General features: G+C 41.0%; 1 protein-coding gene across 1 annotated transcript; it reads left to right on the top strand.

The window, feature by feature from the left end:
- Positions 1 to 16,624: 16,624 nt before the first annotated feature.
- On the top strand, positions 16,625 to 22,295 carry LOC123461584 (DNA polymerase epsilon subunit 4). Its single transcript, XM_045152618.1, has 4 exons — positions 16,625 to 16,839; positions 17,221 to 17,305; positions 17,949 to 17,990; positions 21,747 to 22,295. The coding sequence occupies exons 1-4, from the start codon at positions 16,633 to 16,635 to the stop codon at positions 21,758 to 21,760; spliced, it is 348 nt and encodes a 115-aa protein (XP_045008553.1). The 5' UTR covers positions 16,625 to 16,632; the 3' UTR covers positions 21,761 to 22,295.
- Positions 22,296 to 22,650: the final 355 nt, after the last annotated feature.

Raw genomic sequence — 22,650 nt, 5'->3', positions numbered from 1 at the left:
AAAACAATACTAAAACTAAAATTACACATGAAAAAGTTACCCTTATAGCATATACAAAAGAAATTCAGAAAATAATAACATAATTTAAGAACATATACTCCACTAAGTTTAAAAATATGAAAGAAATGAATGATTTTCTTGATTATATGACCTACATAAATTAAATTAAGTTGAAACCAAAAACCAGGTACATAGGCCTGTACTGGAAGTGCTAATCTGTCTTTCCTTGTTAGGGCAGGTTATGGGTTACATATTTTTGGTTGGCATTTCCATTATCAATTAAACTGTATTTGGGGGTTGACTATTATTGCCTTTGATACTTCAGATTCATAGGGCCTTTGTCTTTTTCTTCTGTCATTACTGGGGGTACAGTCTGATTCAGACCCAGGCTGACCTGGAACCTATTTCAGAACAGAAATCTTAACCTCCCAGCTGACAGTATTAAGGGTGTAAAATTTAAAAAAAGGGGGGTGTATAGAGCAACACACATCCTTAGGGATTTTGGCTTTATAAGGTAATATGTTTCAGTTCCCACACTTGTGTACTCTGTGCTGTTTTTTTTTTTAATTTTATTTATTTATTTATTTATTTGAGAGCGACAGACACAGAGAGAAAGACAGATAGAGGGAGAGAGAGAATGGGCATGCCAGGGTTTCCAGCCTCTGCAAACGAACTACAGATGTGTGCATCTGGCTAATGTGGGACCTGGGGAACCGAGCCTCGAACCGGGGTCCTTAGGCTTCACAGGCAAGCGCTTAACCGCTAAGCCATCTCTCCAGCCCTGTGCTGGTTTTTATTGAATGTGTATATTGCTCAGTTGAATTTTAGAATTTGCCAATAAATTGCTCCACCCAGCCCATTAGAATACTTGAATAGCAAGCAAATTCAAGACCTGGGATTACTTCTGTGGTTGGATTGGAATACAAGAGCTACACTTGGCACATGAAACTCCTACTCTGAAGGTACATAAACTTGAATTTCCAAGGCTAAAAGCACCACAGATAATTAGAAAACCCAAGAAACAAATCAACTCAAGATGGAAAAATAGCTACAGTATAATACAGGAAACACAAAGAATCAAGACAATACAATCCCACCAAAATTATAAATCCATCAGAAATGGCCCCCAATGAAACTGGTTTAGATGTAATTCCTGACAAATGTTTCAAAAAAAAAAAAAAAGATTTTACCTATCCTCAAAGAAACCAAAAAAGAAATCAAAGGGATCAAAGAAAACAGAGTAATTAAAGAAGAAACAAACTCCTAAAACAATTCCAAGAGAACACAGGAAACCAGCTAAATGAAATAAGGAGGTCATTATAAGACATGACTAAGGAAATAGAAATACTGAAGAAAAACCCAGGCAGAAATACTAGCACTGAAAAACATAGTCAATTATATAGAAAAACCACTGTGGAAAGCCAGGTGTGGTGGCACATGCCTTTAATCACAGCACTCCAGAGGCAGAGGTAGGAGGATTGCTATAAGTTCAAGGACATCCTAAGACTACATAGTGAATTTCAGGTCTGAGACCCTACATTAGAAAAAATAAAATAAAAACCTCTGTGGAGAGTCTTGCCAGTAGAATGGCTGAATATCTAAACTAGAAGACCAGGTGGCAGATTTAATATAGTCCAACAAACAGGAAGACAAGCTAATAGGAAGGTATAAATTGGAATTTCAAGATATTCAGGACTATGAAAAGATCAAACATAAGAGTTAAGGGTAGTGCTGGAGGAATGGCTTTGTGGTTAAGGCATTTGCCTGCAAAGTAAAAGGACCCAGGTTCTCTTCCCCAGGACCCATGTCAACCAGATACACAAGGGGTGCATACATCTGCAATTTGTTTGCAGTGGCTGGAGGCCCTGGTATGCCCATTCTCTCTCCCCCTCTTTCTCTGTGAAATAAATAAATAAGTAAATAAGTAAATAAATAAATCAGAATCCAAGGTATAGTAGGACAGAAATCACATGATCATCTCAATAGATACAGAAAAGGCATTTGACAAAATCCAGCATCCCTTTTTGGTAAAAGTCCTACAGAAATTTGGAATAGAAGGAACATAACTCACCATAATGAAAGCTGTTTATGACTGACCTATACCCTGTTGCGCCCACCTCGCCAGCAAGGAAGACGCCACAATCAGGATTCTTCTGTACACACTTTATTGGGGACTGCCAAGCTGCTAGATGCGAAGACCTCGAACCAGGAAAGGCCACGGGTTATATAGGGTTCTTGACTGCATGTTCACTAATGATTGGTTACCAAAGGATATGTGACCGCCAGTGATTGGTTACTCCCTGGATACCTCATTAGCATCTGCCCACACCAGGTCATTTGCATAAGTGAACATGTGCACTGTGCTTATTTACTTCAACTGTGACCAAGAAGAAACCAGAAACCGGCGCCATCTTGTAATGGCGTCTGCGCGGCTCCTTACATCTCCCCCTTTTTTATTATCTAGACACCAAGAGACCAAATCACCGATCTAGCCTTTCCCACTTCTGGCAACAGGCGATCAAGGTTGTAAGGCCTTGGAAAACTCACAACTCACCTTATCCCGTGCAATGAGTTATTCCTCAGGGATGTGCAAAGGCTGAGTGTGAAATAAAACTAGAAGTCTTTTGCCTAACCTGGTGCAATGAGAACAAGCTCTCAGGGTGCAAAGGCCACAAGACAGCTTAACAGAGGAGAGAAATGTACAGGTCAAGCAATTGTAAAATTACGCACAGGCACATCAGGCAATTACCAAAGAGGCCCAGGGTAAATACCAATCTTCAGCCTCAGCTCATTATTGTTTCAGAGTTATCAACCAAGCATTAGGTGAATGTCCTGTTTCCAGTGCAGCAAATGCTTGCATTAGCATGGCATTGTCTCTGAGTCTTTGACTTTGCATCTTACAGAAACACCAAAGACATCCGACTGTAGCAGCGATCATCAACAGCATCATGGAACCCACTCCAGCCCATTCCTTCAAATAGAGGGTAGCTTTCTGTATCCAGTCCGATAATCCCGTAGCCAAAGACAAGTCCACTCGTGTCGAATTCACATGGGTAATAGCAAGTCGAAGTTCTCATACAGATTGATCAAATTCAGTAGTCCAGTTAGTAAGCAAATAATGTGATAGCTGGTGTGACAGATTTGCAGCATAAGTGAAATTATGATATTGAACAGAGGTTATACACAATCCAGACATTTTCCATTCACATCCCAATTGTGCCAATTGCCATAAAGTATCAACTTGTTCTTGCATTAAATCAATTCTTTGATTAACAATCATTAACCCTCCTCTTAATTGCACATTAATAGAAGTCATGCATTACAGGTAGAGGTTTTGGGAATACTGAGAGTATTCCCCAACGGGGTTCTGTCCATATCCCTGGCAGGTTGAACAGGGGTAATATCATCAGCACAGCAATCACGATCTTCATCCTTTTCAGGACTCTCTTTGACCACTCGCATCAGTCTGGCAGGAACCCAAATGGGATTATCTTGATCCTGTGGAAAAACACAAACAGCTCCCCTGGATCTTATTAAAACTGGATCCGGGCCCTTCCATTGATTAGATATAACATCTTTCCATTTTATTTTTTCTGAAACTGGTGATGGTGGCAGACAATGCCTGTCTGCTGCTGACCTACCCATCACGTCCAAATTTAAAAAATTAAGTGTAAAAAGAGCTAGGGAAATAGTTCCTTTAGGTCCCAACGTCGTGGGGCCTATTCCCCCTTTTTGTTTAGATAAATATGTCTTGAGTGTACCATGAGCACGTTCCACAATTCCTTGTGCTTGTGGGTTATAAGATAGTCCTGTCTTGTGTTCTACACCTAAGCGTTGACAAAATTGCTGAAAAGTCTTTGAAGTATAGGCCGGACCATTGTCTGTTTTAAGACTGTAGGGTTTTCCCCAAGCAGCCCAGGCCTCCAAGCAATGAGTGATGACATGGGACACCTTTTCCGCAGCAAGGGCCGTGGCATGTATAATACCAGAGTAAGTATCCACAGAGACATGAACATATTTCATTTTTCCAAAAGCAGGAATATGAGTTACATCCATTTGCCACAAATGTAAGGGGCGCAAGCCTCGAGGATTAACGCCCAGACAAGGAGTATGTCTGAACTCTGCACAATTAGGACACTGGAGTACAATATTTCTAGCTTCAGCTCTAGTTAGCTGAAATTTATATCTTAAGGTTTGAACAGGAACATGATACAGTTTATGAAAATCTACAGCAGCTTCGTACCTGTTTGCAACCCAAAAAAGGTGTTTTGTGGCGACATCAGCCAAATCATTAGCTCTAGCCATAGGGCCAGGCAACAGAGTGTGAGCTCGAATATGTTGTATAAAAAAGGGATGACACCTATTTCTGATAGAATTTTGAATATCATGAAAGATATGTGCTACTTTACTTTTAGCATTAATAGGTCCAGCAACTTCTAATTGTTTAACAGCATTTACAACATAATGGGAGTCTGAGATAATATTAATAGGTCTTGAAAATTGTCGCAACACCAAAGCAACTACTGCACATTCCACCAATTGCGGGGAAGTTAAATTAAATTGTAATTGTACTGGCACTTGGTCAATAACATAGCTCCCCAGACCTGTCTTTGATCCATCAGTATAAATGTCTATAGCTCCTAAAAAAGGTTGAGAACTAGTAATCCTAGGGAAAATTATTTCTTGAGTGAGAGCAAACTGTAATAGTGGATGTTTAGGATAATGGTTATCTATTTCTCCAGAAAAGGTGCATCTTAAAATGGCCCACATATCAATAGTGGCACAGAGAGTTTGAACTTGAAATGTACTATAGGGAACAATGATTGTTTCAGGAAATTTGGCAAAATGTGTGATGGCTAGTTGAAGTCCTTTTAAAGTAAGCTTTGTAACTAACGTAGGATAATGTCCAATAACTTTCCCTGGAGAGGAATGAGAATGGACCCATAACAGAGGTCCATCCTGCCACAAAACAGCAGTGGGTAACAAGGATGATTGTATTATACACAGCGAAAAAGGTTGATCTTCCGTATTCTAATTAACTGAGAACTTTGTATAGCCTTTTCTATTTTTTCTAATACCTTAATAGCTTCAGGGTTAAGATGACGAGGAGAAGTAATATGAGCTTCTCCTTCTAAAATTTGAAACAAAGGTTTTAACTCAGATGTGGAAATCCTCAAAAAAGGTCTAAGCCAATTAATGTCTCCTAATAATTTTTGAAAATCATTTAAAGTTTTTAAATGATCTCTACGGATTGTGACCTTTTGAGGGGTAATTTTATCAGGATATATTTTTGTACCTAAGAAACTACCTATTACTCCTTCTTGTACCTTTTCAGGAGCAATTATTAAACCTTTTAATTTTAAAGATTCATTTAATCTCGAATAAGCTACTTTTAGGTCCTCTCCAGATTGCCCACATAATAAAATATCATCCATGTAATGGCAAATTTTTATTTTTGGAAATTGTCTTATTGGCTTAATGGCATGAGAAACAAACAATTGACACATAGTTGGGCTATTGGCCATGCCTTGTTGCAGGACCTTCCACTGATATCTAGCATCAGGTTCCTCATGATTGACAGATGGTAAAGTAAAGGCAAATCTTTGTCTATCACTCTGATGCAAAGGGATGGAGAAAAAACAGTCTTTAATATCCACTATAATAAGTTCCCAATATTTTGGCAGAACTGACAATAAGGGCAGACCTTTTTGTATAGGTCCCATACGTCCTAACTGACTCTGCAAGATCCTTTAACTGTTTATGTCCTATGGGCTCATGATATCGGCCCTGAGCTGGATCGTCAAACACTGGAAATATTTGTTGAATATTTCTTATTTCTTTTGGCTTACAGAAAGAAGTTCTCTCCATGTATCTCGGCACTTCCCTATTTGTTAAGGGTGGGGCAGAAGGCACAACAGGCAGGTCAGGGCGATATCTCTCAGCCTGATACTCTGATACTTGGCAGCTTCCTCCTCTAACACAGCCTCATCATACAAGTCCAACTCCCCTTCACTGTCTGAGGATTTAAAAGATCTTACAGAAGCAGTCTCAGAACTTGATGAGCTTGCCACATGTAAATGTTTGAATTCACTTAATAAAGGATATAAATTATTACCTTCTAAATCTTTAAGCTTAGTTTCCTTTTTACCACTAACCTTCATTACATTTTGTTCTTTCCTTTTATTCTGTTTTCCTTTTTGTTCCCTTTTTTCTGTTTCTGACATACTGTCCTGATGTTCCGCTAAAGTCCTCTAGCCCTCTTTCACTTTAATGAGCACACAGGGCAAGAAGAAAATCACAACAATAGGATCAACCCCCCAGGGCAGCATACCTCTCAGAAAAAAGTCCGGATCCGTCCATCCCATGTGTTAGTTCTGAATCCTCCTAAAAACAGGGATCTTCACTGGTGCAAGATGTCTTTGTTCCCGGGTTTCGGCACCACTTGTCGCACCCACCTCGCCAGCAAGGAAGACGCCACAATCAGGATTCTTCTGTACACACTTTATTGGGGACTGCCAAGCTGCTAGATGCGAAGACCTCGAACCAGGAAAGGCCACGGGTTATATAGGGTTCTTGACTGCATGTCCACTAATGATTGGTTACCAAAGGATATGTGACCGCCAGTGATTGGTTACTCCCTGGATACCTCATTAGCATCTGCCCACACCAGGTCGTTTGCGTAAGTGAACACATGCACTGTGCTTATTTACTTCAACTGTGACCAAGAAGAAACCAGAAACCGGCGCCATCTTGTAATGGCGTCTGCACGGCTCCTTACAATACCCAACATAATACTAAATGGCAAAAATATTTGAACCTTTTCCACTAAATTCACAAATAAGACAAGGGTGTACACTGTCCCCACTTTTACTGAATATAGTACTGGAAATCTTAGCTATAGCAATAAGGCCAGAGACTCTCATAAAAGGGATACAAATTGGAAAGGAAGAGCTCAAATTATCCTTAGTTGTAGATGATATGATTCTATATGTAAAGGACCCTAAAGGCTCCACCACCTAACTGTTAGAGCTGATAAAGACTTTTAGCAATGTAGCAGGACACAAAATAAACACACAGAAATCAGTAACTTTCCTATATACTAACAACAAACATGTGGAGGATGAAATCGGGGAATCTCTCCCATTTACAATTGTCTTAAAAAAAAAAAGCACCTTGGAATAAACCTAATCAAGGACATGAAGAATCTCTCCAATGAGAACTTTAAAACACTCAAGCAAGAACTTGTAGTAGACACTAGGAAATGGAAAGACATCCCATGTTCTTGGATTGGAAAAATCAACATTGTGAAAATGTTGATTTTACCAAAATCAGTTTACACAGTTAATGCAGTATCTGTTAAAATTCCAACAGCATTCTTTACAGAAATAAGAAAAACAATCCTAAAATTCATTTGGAAGCACCAAAAAGCTCAAATAACCAAAATAATTTTGAGCAAAAAATAAAGCTGTTGGTATCACCATACTCTATTTTAAGCTGTATTACAAAGCCATAGTAACAAAAACAGCATGGTACTGGCACAAAGATAGACATGTAGATCAATGGAACAGAAAAGAGGACACAGATGTTAATCCAGGCAGGTACAGACATCTGATTTTTAACAATAATACCAAAAATATTCATTGGTGAAAAGAGAGCCTCTTCAAGAAGTAGGGCCAGAAAATTGGATATATATATGTAGAAGGATGAACATAGATCCTTGTCTTTCTCCCAGAATAACAATCAAGTCCAAATGGATCAGGGACCTTAATGACAGACCTGAAACTCTGAAATTTCTAGAGGCAAAAGGTAGGGGAAACTCTTCAACATATTTGCATAGGCAATGATTTCTGAATCTTACCACAATTACTCAGGAAATAAAACCACTAATCAACCACTGGGATCTTATGAAATCATAAAAATTTTGTTCAACAAATGACACTGTGAATAGAGCAGAGGCAACCTACAGAATGGGGAAAAATATTTGCCAGTTATACATCTGACAGAAGATTAATATACAGAATAAAGAACTAAACAAACAAAGCAATAAGAAATCACACACCCCAGTTAAAAAATTAGCTATGGAATTAAATAGAGTATTCTCAAAAGAAGAAATACAGATGGTACATAAACATCTAAAAAAGTGTTCTACATCCTTAGCCATCAGGGAAATGCAAATTGAAACTATTTTGCAATTCCATCTCACTCCTGTCAAAATGGCTATCATCAAGAAAACAAATGACAATAAGTGTTGGCAAGGATGTGAAAAAGGGGGAACCCTTCTACATTGTTGGTGGGAATGTAGTCTGATACAGCCATGTGAAAATCAGTGTGGATGTTCTTGAGACAGCTAACAATAGATTTATCATATGATCCAGCTATAGCACTTGTAGGCATATATCCTAATTACTCTTCTCATTTCCTTAGAGAAACTTGCACAACCATGTTTGTTGCTGTTCTATTCATAATAGCTAGGAAATGGAACCAGCCTAGATGTCTCTCAGTAGATGAATGGATAATAAAGGTGTAGTACATTTACACAACTGTGTTCAATCCAACAGTAAAGAAAAATGAAATTATGAAATTTGCAGAGAAATGGGTGGAGCTGGAATGTTAGGAGCTGTAGCTCTCTTTGACCATGAAAACTGCAGCTGGTCTTGGATCTCTGGGCACAGAGGCCTTATTGTATGGCCTTGGTAAACAGTCCTCAGACACAGAGGCATTTGTGGAGCAGACTTTAGGCATGTAGGCATTGTCTAGAAAGTTTTATTTTATATATTTTATATAAGCTTGTGCTTGCCTGAATAAATTTGAGACCTCGATCAGACTCTAGACTTGGTCTTCTTTGTGTTTCTTGTCTCTCATCCAGATTAATTTCCCCTCGGGTCCTTGTTTAACTCCCCACTGGCCGGGGCACTGGAAAGGATTATAAATTCGGTAACCCAGACACAGAAAGCCAAATGTCACATATTCGCTCTCGTATGTGGATCCTACCTACAAATGTTTGGACTTGGGTGTGAGTTGGAACCAAAAATCAGTAGCAGAGGCCAGTAAGCTAAAAAGGAGTATAAGGGAGGGAGGAGAGGGAAGGAAATAAGGGGATGGTATTGTATGTATGTAAGTAGAAGAACAGATTATAGGGAGTGTAATGGACTAAGTAAGGCCAGGGAAGAGACTGAGTAAGAGAAGTGTGGGAGGAAGGTCAACCAAAATTCAAGAAATTCTGAATAAAACATATGAAAGCCTACTTTTTTGGGATAATGGTACATCAAGAAGTCATAGATTGCTACTAGAAAATTTTCAGTGCCAGGGATGGGATACCTTCCAGTGACTTGTTGGCCAGAAAGGTCCTTGTTGCCTCCAAAACATTACAAGCTATTGCCAAGGTTCTTGGTTTCCTACAAGTAACTGATGATAAGACCCTATTACTGAAGACTTCACATGCCTGGGTGGCAAGATTACTAAGAAATCAAGTTGGTGCTGAGCTGAAAACCTTCTCTCTATAGACCAGCCAACTGAAGGCTGGAAAAAGCTCACTGCATGCAGCCCTATGGGAGACAGAAGTCATCAGTGGTCAAAATAGTGGACACTGGAAGCCTCAAGTTTCGTCAGACAAAGCAAAAATGGGTGCAATAGTGGCATTTTTGCTCTGGGGGGAACCACCTGCTGTCTAATTAGACTGGAGGCACGGTCTATGGGAGGGAATACATGCCTAGTATCGAAAACTATTCAAAAGCCTATGGCAGGGGAGGTCCTCAGCCTTAGGGGTATAAAGCCTGCTTTTGTCTGGCTAAATGCATATACTATTCTCACCAAACTACCCTGAAAGCACTACATTTAATGTTCATATTCATATGTTAAGGCTATTCTCACTTTTGGTTAGAGAAGCTTCTCTTTTCAGATGGTGGTGACCACTGGGATGACCCAAAAGGCAACATAGTGCTGAGAAGTGACAGAGGAGTATCCAGCATTGAAACATTTCTATTATACCCTCCAAAACTCAGGGTCATTGAGGAAGATGTTGTGGAAAGAATGTAAGAGCCAAAGGAAGGGTAACACTCCTTACAATGCTACTGTCCAGACAGAAATTGGCCTCAATATCCATGGCCTCACAGTGCCTAGCAATACCTTCACAAGACCCTCATAATATGAGAAAAAGATGATGACATCGAAGTAAAAGATATACTAATGGAGAGAGGGAGGGTATATGATGGAGAGTGGAATTGTGAAGGGGAAAGTGGGGGAGGGAACTATCATGGTTTATTGTCTATAAATCTAGAAGTTGCCAATAATTTTTTTTTTAAAAAGCCAGGCATGGTGGCATACACCTTTATCCCAGCACTTGGGAGGCAGAGGTTGGTGGATCACTGGAGGCCATCCTGAGACTACATAGTGAATTCCAGATCAGCCTGAGCTAGAGTGAGACCCTACCTCGGAAAACCAAAAAAAAAAGCACTTCAATGGCATTCTTCACCAAAGTAGAATCCTAAAACTCACGTGGATGCAGAAAAAACCTTGAACATCCAAAACAATTTTTTTTTGAGGTAGGGTCTTGCTCTAGCCCAGGCTGATCTGGAATTCACTATGTAATCTCAGGTTGGCCTTAAACTCACAGCAATCCTTTACCTCTGCCTCCCAAGGGCTCGGATTAAAGGTATGCACCACCACACCTGGCTCAAAACAATTTTGAGCAACAAAAATAAGGCTGGTGGTATCATCATACCTTATTTTAACCTGTATTACAGAGCTCCAGTAACAAAAACAGCATAGTACTGGCATAAAAACAGACACATAGGTCAATGGAACAGAACAGAGGACACTGATGTAAGTCTAGGTAGCTATAGCAACCTGATTTTTGACAAAAATGCCAAAATACTCATTGCAGAAAAGAGCCTCTTTAACAAATGATGCTAGAAAAACTGGATATCTATATGTAGAAGGATGAAAATGATCCTTATATTTCTCCATGCACAAGTATTAAGTCCAAATGGACCAAAGACTTTAATATCAGACCTGAAACTCAGCATCTGCAAGAGGAAAGGGTAGGGGAAACCCTTTAGCATAGTGGATTAGGCAACGACTTTCTGTATATAACTACAGATGCTCAGGGAATACAACCACAAATCAACCACTGGGACCTCACAAAATTACAATGCTTTTGTACAGCAAAGGACACTGAGAATAGAGCAAAGAGGCAACCTACAGAATGGGAGAAAATCTCTGCCAGTATACAACTGACAGAGGATTAATATCCAGGATATACCAAGAACTCAAGAAATGAAATAATAAGAAATCAAAAATCCCAATTAAAATGAGCTATGGAACTGAATATAGAGTTCTCAAAAGAAGAAATACAGATGTATATAAACAGAAATACAGATGTATATAAACATCTAAGAAAATGTTCTACATCCTTAGCTATCAGGGAAATATAAATTAAAACTACTTTGAGATTTCATCTCCTCAGAATGGCTATCATCAAGAAATCTAATGACTATAAATGCTGGTGAAGATGTGGAGACAGAGGAATTCTTCCACACTGTTGTTGGGAATGTAATCTGCTACAGCCATTGTGGAAATCAGTGTGGAGGTTCCTGAGATAGCTAAAAATATAGATTTATCATATGACCCAGCTAAACCACTCTAGGTATATATCCTAAGGATTCACATTACCTTAGAGATACTTGCACAACCATGTGTATTGCTGTGAGCATTCACAGCATCTTGGAATGGAACCAGCCTAGATGTCCCTCTACTGATGAGTAAATAATGAAGATGTGGTACATTTAGGCAAGAATTTATATTCAGTAGTAAATAAAAATGAAATTATGAAATTTGCAGAAAAATCAATGGGCCTGGAAAGGATTAGACTTAGTGAAGTAACCCAGGCCCAGAAAGCCAATTGTCAGATATTCTCTCTCTGATGTGGATTGTAGCTACAAATGTTTGCACTTTCTTGTGAGTTGGAATAAATCTCAGTAGCAGAGGCCTGTAAGATAGAAAGGGGATATAAGGGAGGGAGAAGAGGGGAACTTACAGGGGTTGGTATTGTATATATGTAAGTAGAACAGATTACTGGGAGTAGAATGGCCTAAATGAGGTTAAGGGAAGAGACTGGGTAAAGGAAATGTGAGGGGAGGGTTAATCAAAATTTAAGAGGGTGTGAAACCTACTGTTTTGGACAATGCTGCATCCAGAAAGCTTAGATGTTTACTAGAAAATATTTAGTGCCAGGGATGGGATACCTTCCAGTGAGTTGTTGGCCAGGGAGGTCCCTGATGCCCCCAAACATTATAGGCCATTGTCTAGGCTCTGTGTTTCCCACCAGGAATAGATGATAAGTCCCTATTGCTGAAGACTCCACATGCTTGGGCTGCAAAGTCACTGAGAAATCCTGCAGGAGCTGAGCTGAAAATTTCCTCTATGTAGACCAGCTGACATAAAGATGGAAAAAGCTATGCTGCATGTAGCTCCATGGGAGAGAAAGAAGTCACCAGTGGAGATAAATAACAGTGGATACTACAATCCTTAAGTTTGGCCATCCAGGCCAAATGAGCCAATGGGTGCAATAGGTTCATGCCTATTTTGGGGGAAACAAACCACTCTCTAATTGGACTAGAGGCCCACTCCATGGGAGGGAATACATGCCTAATATTGAAAACCTATGATTGGAAGTCATGAGCTCTAGGGGTGTAATGCCTGCTGGGATCTGGCTAAATGTATATATTATGCTCACCAAACTGCCTGGTAAACATTTCTTTTAATGTGCATTCCCATATATTTATGCTACTCTCAGTTTGGGTTAGAGAAGCTTCTCTTTTCACATGGCAGTGACCTCTGGGATGACTCAAAAGTCACCATAGTGCTGAGAAGAAGTGATAAAGGAGTGCTCAGCACTGAAACATCTCTATCACACCTTCCAAGGCTCAGGATTCATCGTGGAAGAGGTGGTGCAAAGAATGTGAGAGCCAAAAAAATGTAGGACTTCTTATGATGCACTCTTCCAGACACAAAATGGCCTGAATATCCATGACCTCAAAGTGCCTAACACTACACAAGACCATCATAATAGGAGGAAAAGGTATGTCATCAAAATAAAAGAGAAACTGATTGAGAGGAAGAGGGGATATGATGGAGAGTGGAGTTGCAAAGGGGAAAGTGGGGGAGGGGAATTACCATGGTTTATTGCCTATAATTATAGAAGTTGTCAATAAAAAACTAAAAATTAATTAATTAATAAAATAAAACAATTAAATCAAGAGAGAGCTTGAGTGGAGATACCCTGCATAGGTGGATAATGCTATTTCCAGAAGCCATAGTTAATTAAATGAAAATCCCAGTCCCAGGGGTAGGATACCCCACTTAACTGTTGATCAAGGAGACCCATGAAATTCTCCAAACAATACAGGCTATTTTCACTGCTCTTGGTTGCCCACAGAACTAGATGGTCAGGTCCTATTGCTGTAGAGTCCACATGCTTCAGTAGCAGGACATAAGAAATCAAGCTGGAACTGAACCAGAAGCTTCTTTCCTCCTGGTTAGTTTTTATAATGCCAGTAGGTGGTACACAAGGTGCTGGGGGAGAAAAAATACCCATAGTCTTATTCAGTAGTACATCTTGAGCAAGTGGCCATCCAGGTAAGATGTGCATACTGCCAAATTAGTGACTTTACTCTTGTGGGGTAACTAACTGCTTTCTGGTTGGATTTGAGGCTTGCTGTACAGGAAGGAACTCATGTTTAATATACAATATAACTAATAATATAATAAAACAAAAAGAGGATACTTTAAAATAAAACTTACTTGTCAACAAAATATAAAAAAAATAAAATCAACCTTGATGAAAAATAATTATAATAACCTAGATATTCTCTGGGAATTAGGCTTAACATTAAAAAATGCTTCTAATTACAAGCAGTGATGTGATAATGAATGATATTAACTGTATATTTATTGGGTAAGTAGTTTATACATTAGTTTTTCTTCTTTGAGGCAATGTCTGATTATGTAGCTTTGGCAGGGCTGGAACTTACTATGTAAAATAGACTGGCCTTAAACTTGTGGTGATCCTTCTACCCTGTGTCCTGAGTGCTGGGGTTACAAGTATGTGCCACTATGCCTGACTCTTCATACATCTGTTTATAATACAATGCCAGAGTAACTTACACTAATATATTTCAAAGGTTGAATTCTCAGGCATTACTCTCTTTTGGGCACTTATTATATACTATACATACCACAATCATTCCATTACATTTTGAGAATAAGAAAATCCAATATTACAAACCACTGAACCAAAATGAAAATGATTTAGGATAGCATTTAGACCTTCTCAATTGCTAGTTTGGTGGCTCATAAACCATTCCAAGGGCAACCAGATTCCACAGATGACAGCGTAGGACAAGGTAAATGCTGACTTCTAGACAACTGCAACTGTATTTGCTGTTCATGTACAAAATGAGGCTAAACAAAGGAATGAAATGATCCAAAGGTGTCATGATGAGGCATCAAAGTTATTTGCTCAGAATAGGCTTTTTAGCAGAATTGTCTAGGGAGGACTGGATGTCTCCCTTTATGGCCTTCCAATCTTAAGGTTACTTATTAACTCTTTGGCTCCCTCTAATTTTCAGGGAAGGCTATTAACCCTTCAGTCAGGGTGTAAGACTGTTATGGGCACATAAAACTTCCACTAAGTGAGCAGCCTCTGATTCTTGTCCTACAAATTCAAAGAGTAAAACCCACAGACCTTTAAGGGTGAAGCTTTGAAAGGTTTTATTGTAGAGCTTAAGATAAGGAAGAAGGCAGAAGTTATTCATCTCATAAAGATCTGGATTTTCCAGGAAACTCCTTTAGGGAGCAAGAAATCTAGAGAGGGAGTCAGGTTTAAGGAAAAAGAGATTTAGGGAGGGAATTCCTTTAGGAAAAAGATAATGAAAAGCCAGATTCCTTACAGGCTCAAAGATATTTCCTGCCTTCAGCCACTTTTTACCCCCCAGCACCCACCACATAACCCTCAAGTTCCTCATTCAGATCCAGTCAGTTTATTACATAGATTTCATAAATTTGGAAGTGATTTCAATATCTAATTCAAGGTCATTCTTCTGTGGGCACATTATTTATCACTGTGATTCAATTTCAGTTGTAAACAGTATTATGTACTTACCTCAAATAGGACATTATGAATATTACACAAATTAATGTGATCTGCATAAAATCACTTTCAACTAGGGACACACTGAGGGCTCAAAAATAAACTTTTATTGTAGCAACAATTTTATTTATTTGTACATAAACAGAGCGTGTGCAAGCGAGAGGAGAGAGGCAGAGAAAAGAGACACAGAGAGAATGGGAGCACCAGGGCCTTCAGCCACTGCAAACTCCGGGTGCATGCACCGCTTTGTGCATTTGCCTTTATGTGAGTACTGGGCAATCGAACCAGGGTCCTTAGGTTTTTGTGCCTTGTAGCAACAATTGCAAATATTAACTACTCCTCTAAGTGGGGTGTGGGAACCCATAAGGAGTGAGAGATGCTTCTTGCAGATCTTTTTAGAGGTCTGTGAGATCAAAGTCATATTCCTTTTGTGAGGGAGGGTCTCACTCTAGCTCAGGCTGATCTGGAACTATGTAGTCCCAGGCTGGCTTCAAACTCGCAGTGATTCGTCTGCCTATGCCTCCCACATGCACCACCACGTTCAGCAAAAATGATTTTAATGCTAAGGTTATATGCCTTTCTCATTTTCATTCAACAAGATGCAGTGGGGTTTTACAGAGCTATGCAAAAAGGGACAATAGCAATACAGCAGCAGCTACACAATCCAATTGGTTTTCTATTAAGCTACATGTAAGAGACTCTTCCCTGATTTTTAATTTTTTCCCTAGCTGGGCGTGGTGGCACACACCTTTAATCTCTGGAGGCAAATGTAGGTGAGTTGCTTTGAGTTCCAAGCCACCGAGATTGCACAGTGAATTACAGTTCAATTTGGTCTGGAGAGACCCTACCTCGGAAAACAAAAACTTTTTTTTGATACCCGCCTTTTCGTTTTTGAAGTCATTCGTCACGACAATGTTATGCTACAAAGTTTTTTTTTTTTTTTGGTCCTCAATAGTCTTTAGAAGCGCAAAGGGATCTGGTTTGATGTGATCGGAGTTCGAACAAACTTCGTGTTTTCCCAGGCTGCATCATGCCCCTTTGTTGAGGTTTTCTGGACTGCACACCTTCCCTTATTTGCATAAAGCCTCAAGTCCTCCACTACCGGTTGTGCCGATTGAGGGCTGATGTCCAAAGTCCTCCTCCGTCTCCCTCAAGAGATCTAAAGCAAGTGTCCCCGGACTCCGCTTTAAGTTTCGCTCCCTCTGCGCTCCGCCGATGAGCGGGAAGCAGGGACCCTAGCCGGGGCTCCACACTGACCGAGCCTGCGGTGGAAAGGACCCGGACTTCCGCTTCCGCAAGGCCCACCCCGTCGTAGTGCAGGGCGGCCGGCGAGCCCCGGAGCCAGCCTCCGGTTTGCGGCGCTCCGCTCACGCGCAGGGGCGGAGCCAGCCGGCGAGGGCGTGGCCTCGCGCCCGCGCGGGAAAAGGATCGGGCCGCACGCGCGCTCACAGTCGGCGGCCGCGCGCAGCGGGCTCCGGGCGGGCATGGCGGCGGCGGCTGGAAGCGGGACGCCCCGAGAGGAGGAGGCTTCCGGAGGGGAGGCAGTGGCCTTGCAGCCCCAAGCTCCGACGAATGCGACCGGGGCTCGCCTCTCGAGGCTGCCTCTGGCGCGAGTGAAGGCCTTGGTGAAGGCGGACCCTGACGTGACGCTGGCGGGACAGGAAGCCATCTTTATTCTGGCGCGCGCCGCGGTGCGGCGGGAGTGCGAGGGCCGGGGCGGGGCGGGCCGGGGCGCTGCGGGGCGGTCCAAGAGCTGCGCCGGGCCGCGGGGCGGGGCTGGCGCCGGGCGTGCTCCGCGAGGATGGGCGGAGGCTCCCGCACCCCACGGCCACGTTTCCCACGGCTCACGGAACTTGCAGGAGTGGCTGGTGACTGCGCGGGGTATTTAGAAGTAAGGGAGCAAGGAAATGATGCTCAGGCCAACTGGGGAAGACTTCTTGAAGTCCTAGCTTCTAGAACTTCCCCTGTGCCTGAGTCTCATTTTACCCTCCTGTCCCTGCTTATAAGGACGATCGCCCACCTCCTCAGCGGGCTTGAACCTGTTAATTTTTGCTCTGTTGTTTGCCTCACAGGAACTGTTCGTGGAGACCATTGCAAAAGATGCCTACTGCTGTGCCCAGCAAGGAAAGAGGAAAACCCTACAGAGGAGAGATTTGGGTAAAGTGTCCCTGTGGTACCTGGGGGTAGACGAGAGAGGGCTGCGCTAGGCTTCCCTCTTGCTGGTTACTAAGGCATCACTGTGGCAACGGGGGTAAAGGTGAGGCTTGATTTTGACTCATTTTGTACCTGGTCACTCTTGTACTTGTGTAAGGTTTCATGTCTTTTATCTCACAACCCTTGTATATTGTCAGATCCTTTTCTGGTAACTTTTAAAGCAAAGAGGAAGATCAGTGTAGGTGTAAAACAGGAATGTAGATTTGCCTCACTCCTCATTGGACAGTATTCATGTGGCCTTTTTTTAGAGTAAAGGTAGCTAATCTAGTAAGAATTGATAGTGTAAAAATGGATTTCATAGCTGGGTGTGGTGGCGCACGCCTTTAATCCCAGCACTTGGGAGGCAGAGGTAGGTGGATCGCCATGAGTTCGAGGCCACCCTGAGAGTACAGAGTGAATTCCAGGTCAGCCTGGGCTAGAGTGAAACACTACCTCGAAAAACAAACAAAACAAAACAAAACAAACAAAAAAAGGATTTTATGACAGCAAGGGATGTAGTTTATAAATGATCTTATTTGCATAAAGCTTCAAGTCCTTTACTATGGGTTGTGCTGATTGGGGACTGTCCCTTTATCTTGTGTTTCAGATAATGCAATAGAAGCTGTGGATGAATTTGCTTTTCTAGAAGGTGAGTTTGTTATGAGTGCTAATCATTTCTACCTGATGTTTTCTTGGAGTTGATGTGAGTTCCAACCTTAAGAAAAGAGATGCCTTTGCCAGGCATGGTAGCTCACACCTTTAATCCCAGCACTAGGGAGGCATAGGTAGGAGGATTGCTATGAGTTCCAGGCCAGCCTGAAACTACAGAGTGAATTCCAGGTCAGCCTGAGCTAGAGTGGGACCCTACCTCGAAAAAACAAAAAAACAAACAAAAAAAAAAAGGTGCCTGGTTTTCATGTTGCATCAGAACTATTTGATTCTGGGCTAGCAGTGTAGCTCAGTGGTAGAGTGCTTACCTCACATGGCTGAGGCCCTGGGTTCATTTTCTAGCACCACAAAAGCAAAAACAAAAACAAGTTTGATTCCTACTTAGGTCTGCATCCCTAAATATAATGTAGGTCCTAGCTTCTAAAGAATTATCTCCTTCCCACTTTTTTCTTTAGTGTTTCTACATAAAGTGATTATTTTACAACAGGAAGCTTTTCTACTTGTCTCTGATTTTTCTTTGAGAATTTGGATTAATTTGCATACTAACTAAGTTTTATCATTAAAATAGCAAATATTCAAGTTGGGTGTGGTGGTGCATGCCTTTAATCCCAGCACTCGGAAGGAAGAATTAAGAGGATCAGCATGAGTTCTCAGCCATCCTGAGAGTACAAAACTACATACCGAATTACAGGCTAGAGTGAGACCCTACCTTGAAAAACTTAAATAAAAAAAATAGAATGAACCCACAAAATCAAGAACCTGGGCTTGGTGTCACAAGCCTGTCATCCCATCATTCCTAGGCCCAAACCGGAGCACTGGATCACCACATGTTCAGGACCAGCCTGATCTATGATTTTAGGAAGTTTAATTCTTGGCTGACCTGGACTACCTGATGGGGGTCTGTCTCTCTCTCTTTCTCCCTAGCTCGCTCACTCTTGCTGTGTCTCATTCTCTCACAAACAAATATATAAAATATATAAAAACAAATAGCAAAATATTTGAAATAACCCATTTTAACTACCTTCTTTCAAATCAACTACTTAATTTGGAAGTGTTCTCTTTAATAAATATATTCTGATTGAATAGCTTTTTTTAATGTGAGAATGAGAGAGAGAATTGGTGTGCCAGGGCCTCCAGCACTGTAATTGAACTCCAGATGCATACACATCCTTGTGCCATTTGTGTCCTTGCACACTTGCATCACTGTGTGTCTGGCTTACATGGGACCTGGAGAGTCCTTAGGCTTTGTAGGCAGGCACCTTAACTGCTAAGTCATCTCTCCAGCCCTTGAATAGCTTTTTCCTCCCCTCCCTCCTTCCCTCTTTCTCTCTCTCCTTTCTCTCTCTCTCTCTTTTTTTCTTTCCTTCTTCACAGTGATCCTCCTACCTCTGCCTCCTGAGCGCTAGGATTAAAGGTGTGTGCCACCACACCTGGTGGATTCCAGGTTAAGTAATGAAAGATCTTTAGTTTTAAAGTATATTTAGCCTTATCAGGGGTCTCAGCAGAAACTTGCCATTATCAAAAGCAGAGGTTGCCAGGCATGGTAAACTCATGCCTGTTAATGTCAGCACTTAGGCTAAAGAAGGAGGAATTTAGGTTTGAGGTTAGTCTGGGCTACATAGGTAGTCTCAATGCCCTCCTAAAAAGGAAAGGTTATTATTTTTCTTTTATTTCTTTTTTCTTTTGCTTGTGTGTATGGTATATGTACTTGTATGTGGCCCTTCATCATTATTTATTTATTTTTGAGGTAGGGTTCACTTTTAGTCCCAGGCTGTCCTTGAACTCATGATTATCCTTTTACCCCTGCTTCCCAAGTGCTGGGACTCAAGATATATGCCACTATGTCTTACTCTTCCACTTATTATTTGAGCTGGAGTCTCACTGATGTTGTGTATTGCTGTTCTCCTATAGGACTGGAATTGCAGACCCATGGATATAACCACTTCTTTTTATGGGTTCTGGGAATCAAGCTCTAGCAGTCTCTGAGGCCTCTTTAGGCTGTCATGCTTGCACAGGAAGTGCTCTCTCTTTTTTGTTTTAATTATTTATTTGAGAGGGATGGAGAGGGAGGGAGGAAAGAAGGGAAGGAGAGGGAGAGCATGGGTGCCCTAGGGCCTCCAGCCACTGCAAGCAAACTCCATATGCATGTGTCACCTTGTGTGTCTGGCTTACGTGGGTTCTCGGGAATCAAATCTAGGTCCTTTGACTTTGCAGCAAGTGCCTTAACTGCTAAGCCATCTCTCCAGCGCTCTCTCTCCTTTAAAAGAAAAAATCTGTTTGTGTTTGTATGCATGTTTGTGTTTCCACCTCCCATCTTGCTGTCAGTGTCAGCTGATATGGTTACAGAAGCTTAGCATGGTTTCTGGCTTTTTATGTAGGTCCTGGGGATTGAACTCTGGTACTCAGCTCAAGCTGGTACCCCCATGTGGCTCTTTAAAAGAAGGTCCTGGGCTGGAGAGGTAGCTTAGTGGTTGAGTTCCTTGCCTGCAAAGACTAAGGACCTTAGTTTGATAGCGGAGTACCCATGTAAAGCTAGATGCACAAAGTGGCATGTGTATCTGGAGTTCATTTGCAGCAGCTGGAAGCCCTTGTGTAGCCATTCTCTCTGTTCTCTCTCTCTGCTTGAATATTTTATATATATATATGAAGGCCCTGTGGATTTTGTCCAAGTTAGGTGTTTCTTTTTAAATTTTTTATTGACATCTTTCATAAGTGTAGACAATAAGCCTTGATAATTCTCACCCCACCCGTGTTTTCCCACTTTCAAATCCATCCTTCAATGAATCCCTTCTTTGCAATTAGTTTCTCTTATTTTGAGGTCATGATCTTTTCCTCCTATAATGAAGGTCTTTTGTAGGTAGTGTCAGGCATTGTGAGGTCATGAATATCAAGGCCCATTTTGTGTCTGAAAAAGATTGCATTGTAAGCAGTCAGACCCTTCCTTTGGCTCTTACATTCTTTCTTGCACCTCTTCTGCAGTGGACCTTGGAGAGTGTGATGGAGATGTCTCAGTACTGAACACTCCACTTTCATTTCTCAGCACTTTGGTGACTTTTGAGTCACCCCAGTGGTCACCGCCATCTGAAAAGAGAAGTTTTCTAACCAAAAGTGAGAGTAGCATTACTATATATGGGGATAAACATTTAAAAGTGCTTAGAGGGCAGTTGGGTGGGCCCAATTTAGGTTTAAATGCCTGCCTTGCAGATAAGAATGTTATGAGGGGCATGTGCGAGCAAGCATGAAGAATATAGAAACAAGTGGGCTGGAGAGAAGTCTTAGAGGTTAAGGCACTTTCCTACAAAGCCCAACAACCCAAGTTTGATTCCCCAGTATCCATGTAAAGCCAGATGCACAAAGTGGCATGTGCATTTGGAGTTTGTTTGCAGCACCTAGAGGCCCTGGTATGTCCATTTTCTTTGTATCTCTTCCCTCTTCCTCTCTGTGCTTGCAAGTAAATAAAGATATTTTAAGAAATTATTTAAAAATGAGAAAAAGAATATAGGAATAAAGGTCATTATCTTGTTTCCTCTGATTCTAATTCTCTTAAAATGGTGTGTTAATTCCGCCTGCCCTTTTTCTCTAACGACCTGTTTTCCCCCGGCATATTTTGGGTAGATATTACTCAAAATTTGAACTGCATCACTACCTATATCCCTTCTGTTTTAACTGCTTTGTTTGTCACACTAATCCAGGTCATGAGACACCTTGCTTCATACAGTACTGTTTGTGTTTTCAGGTACTTTGGATTGACTGCTGAGCTGAGTGTTTTTGTGAGCTTGTACTGCCTTTTTCAGCTCACCCCTCTGCAGGCTTCAGCTTTGAAGAACAGAGTCTGCGTGTATACACTCTGCCTTTTCTACCTTTACCAAAGCTGGAATAAGAAGAGATCACATCCAATAGCTTTCTCTACAAGATATTCCACTAGTTAAGTCTGTCTTCCATTTCAAGCCTGGATGTAGCTGCTACTGCTTGGGGCAGAAATGAAGAAACTGTTCTATAGAAGTGGCTTAATGAATGAGGTAGACCAGAAAAAAGGTCTTTGATAACTTCATTCTAGTGTGTTTTATAATCTCACCTTTGCTCTTGCTCTGTAACTAGATGACCACTGTGGCCAAGTGCACAGACCTTCCTTATCTTTCCTGCCAGCCATTAAACCATCTTTAAGTTAATTTTGTTCTTCATTTCCCCAGCATGTCACTGGAGTGTGGGGCCACAATTTAAATACTGCTTGTTCAAAGAAACATGGTTCTAGATTGAAAACCATTAAAAGTACTTTTTCCTAGAAGTGTAATTGAAGTATAATTCATGTGTCATGCACAATTCAATGTTTTTTTTCTGTGTATTCACAGACATATACAACTATAGCCATAGTGAATTTTTGAATTATTTCCATTTGAATGGAATCACATGAACCCTTTTTGTCTGTAGATAATGTTATTTCTTTCTATTTTATCTTTGTTGGACTAGTGCGTGTTGGAAACTCCTTCCCTATGGTAAAATATACATGGCATGGAACTTACTATTTTAGCCATTTATAAGTGTATAGCTCAGTGACATTAAGATACTCATTATATAACCATCACCATCTTTCTCCAGAGCTTTGTAATTGTCTCAATCTAAAACTTGGCATGCATTAAACA

The sequence above is a fragment of the Jaculus jaculus genome, chromosome 6 (genome assembly GCF_020740685.1).
Source record: "Jaculus jaculus isolate mJacJac1 chromosome 6, mJacJac1.mat.Y.cur, whole genome shotgun sequence".
In the NCBI taxonomy this organism is placed as follows: domain Eukaryota; kingdom Metazoa; phylum Chordata; class Mammalia; order Rodentia; family Dipodidae; genus Jaculus; species Jaculus jaculus.
Note: the sequence above shows the minus strand (reverse complement) of the source record. Positions and strands in the feature narration are given on the sequence as shown.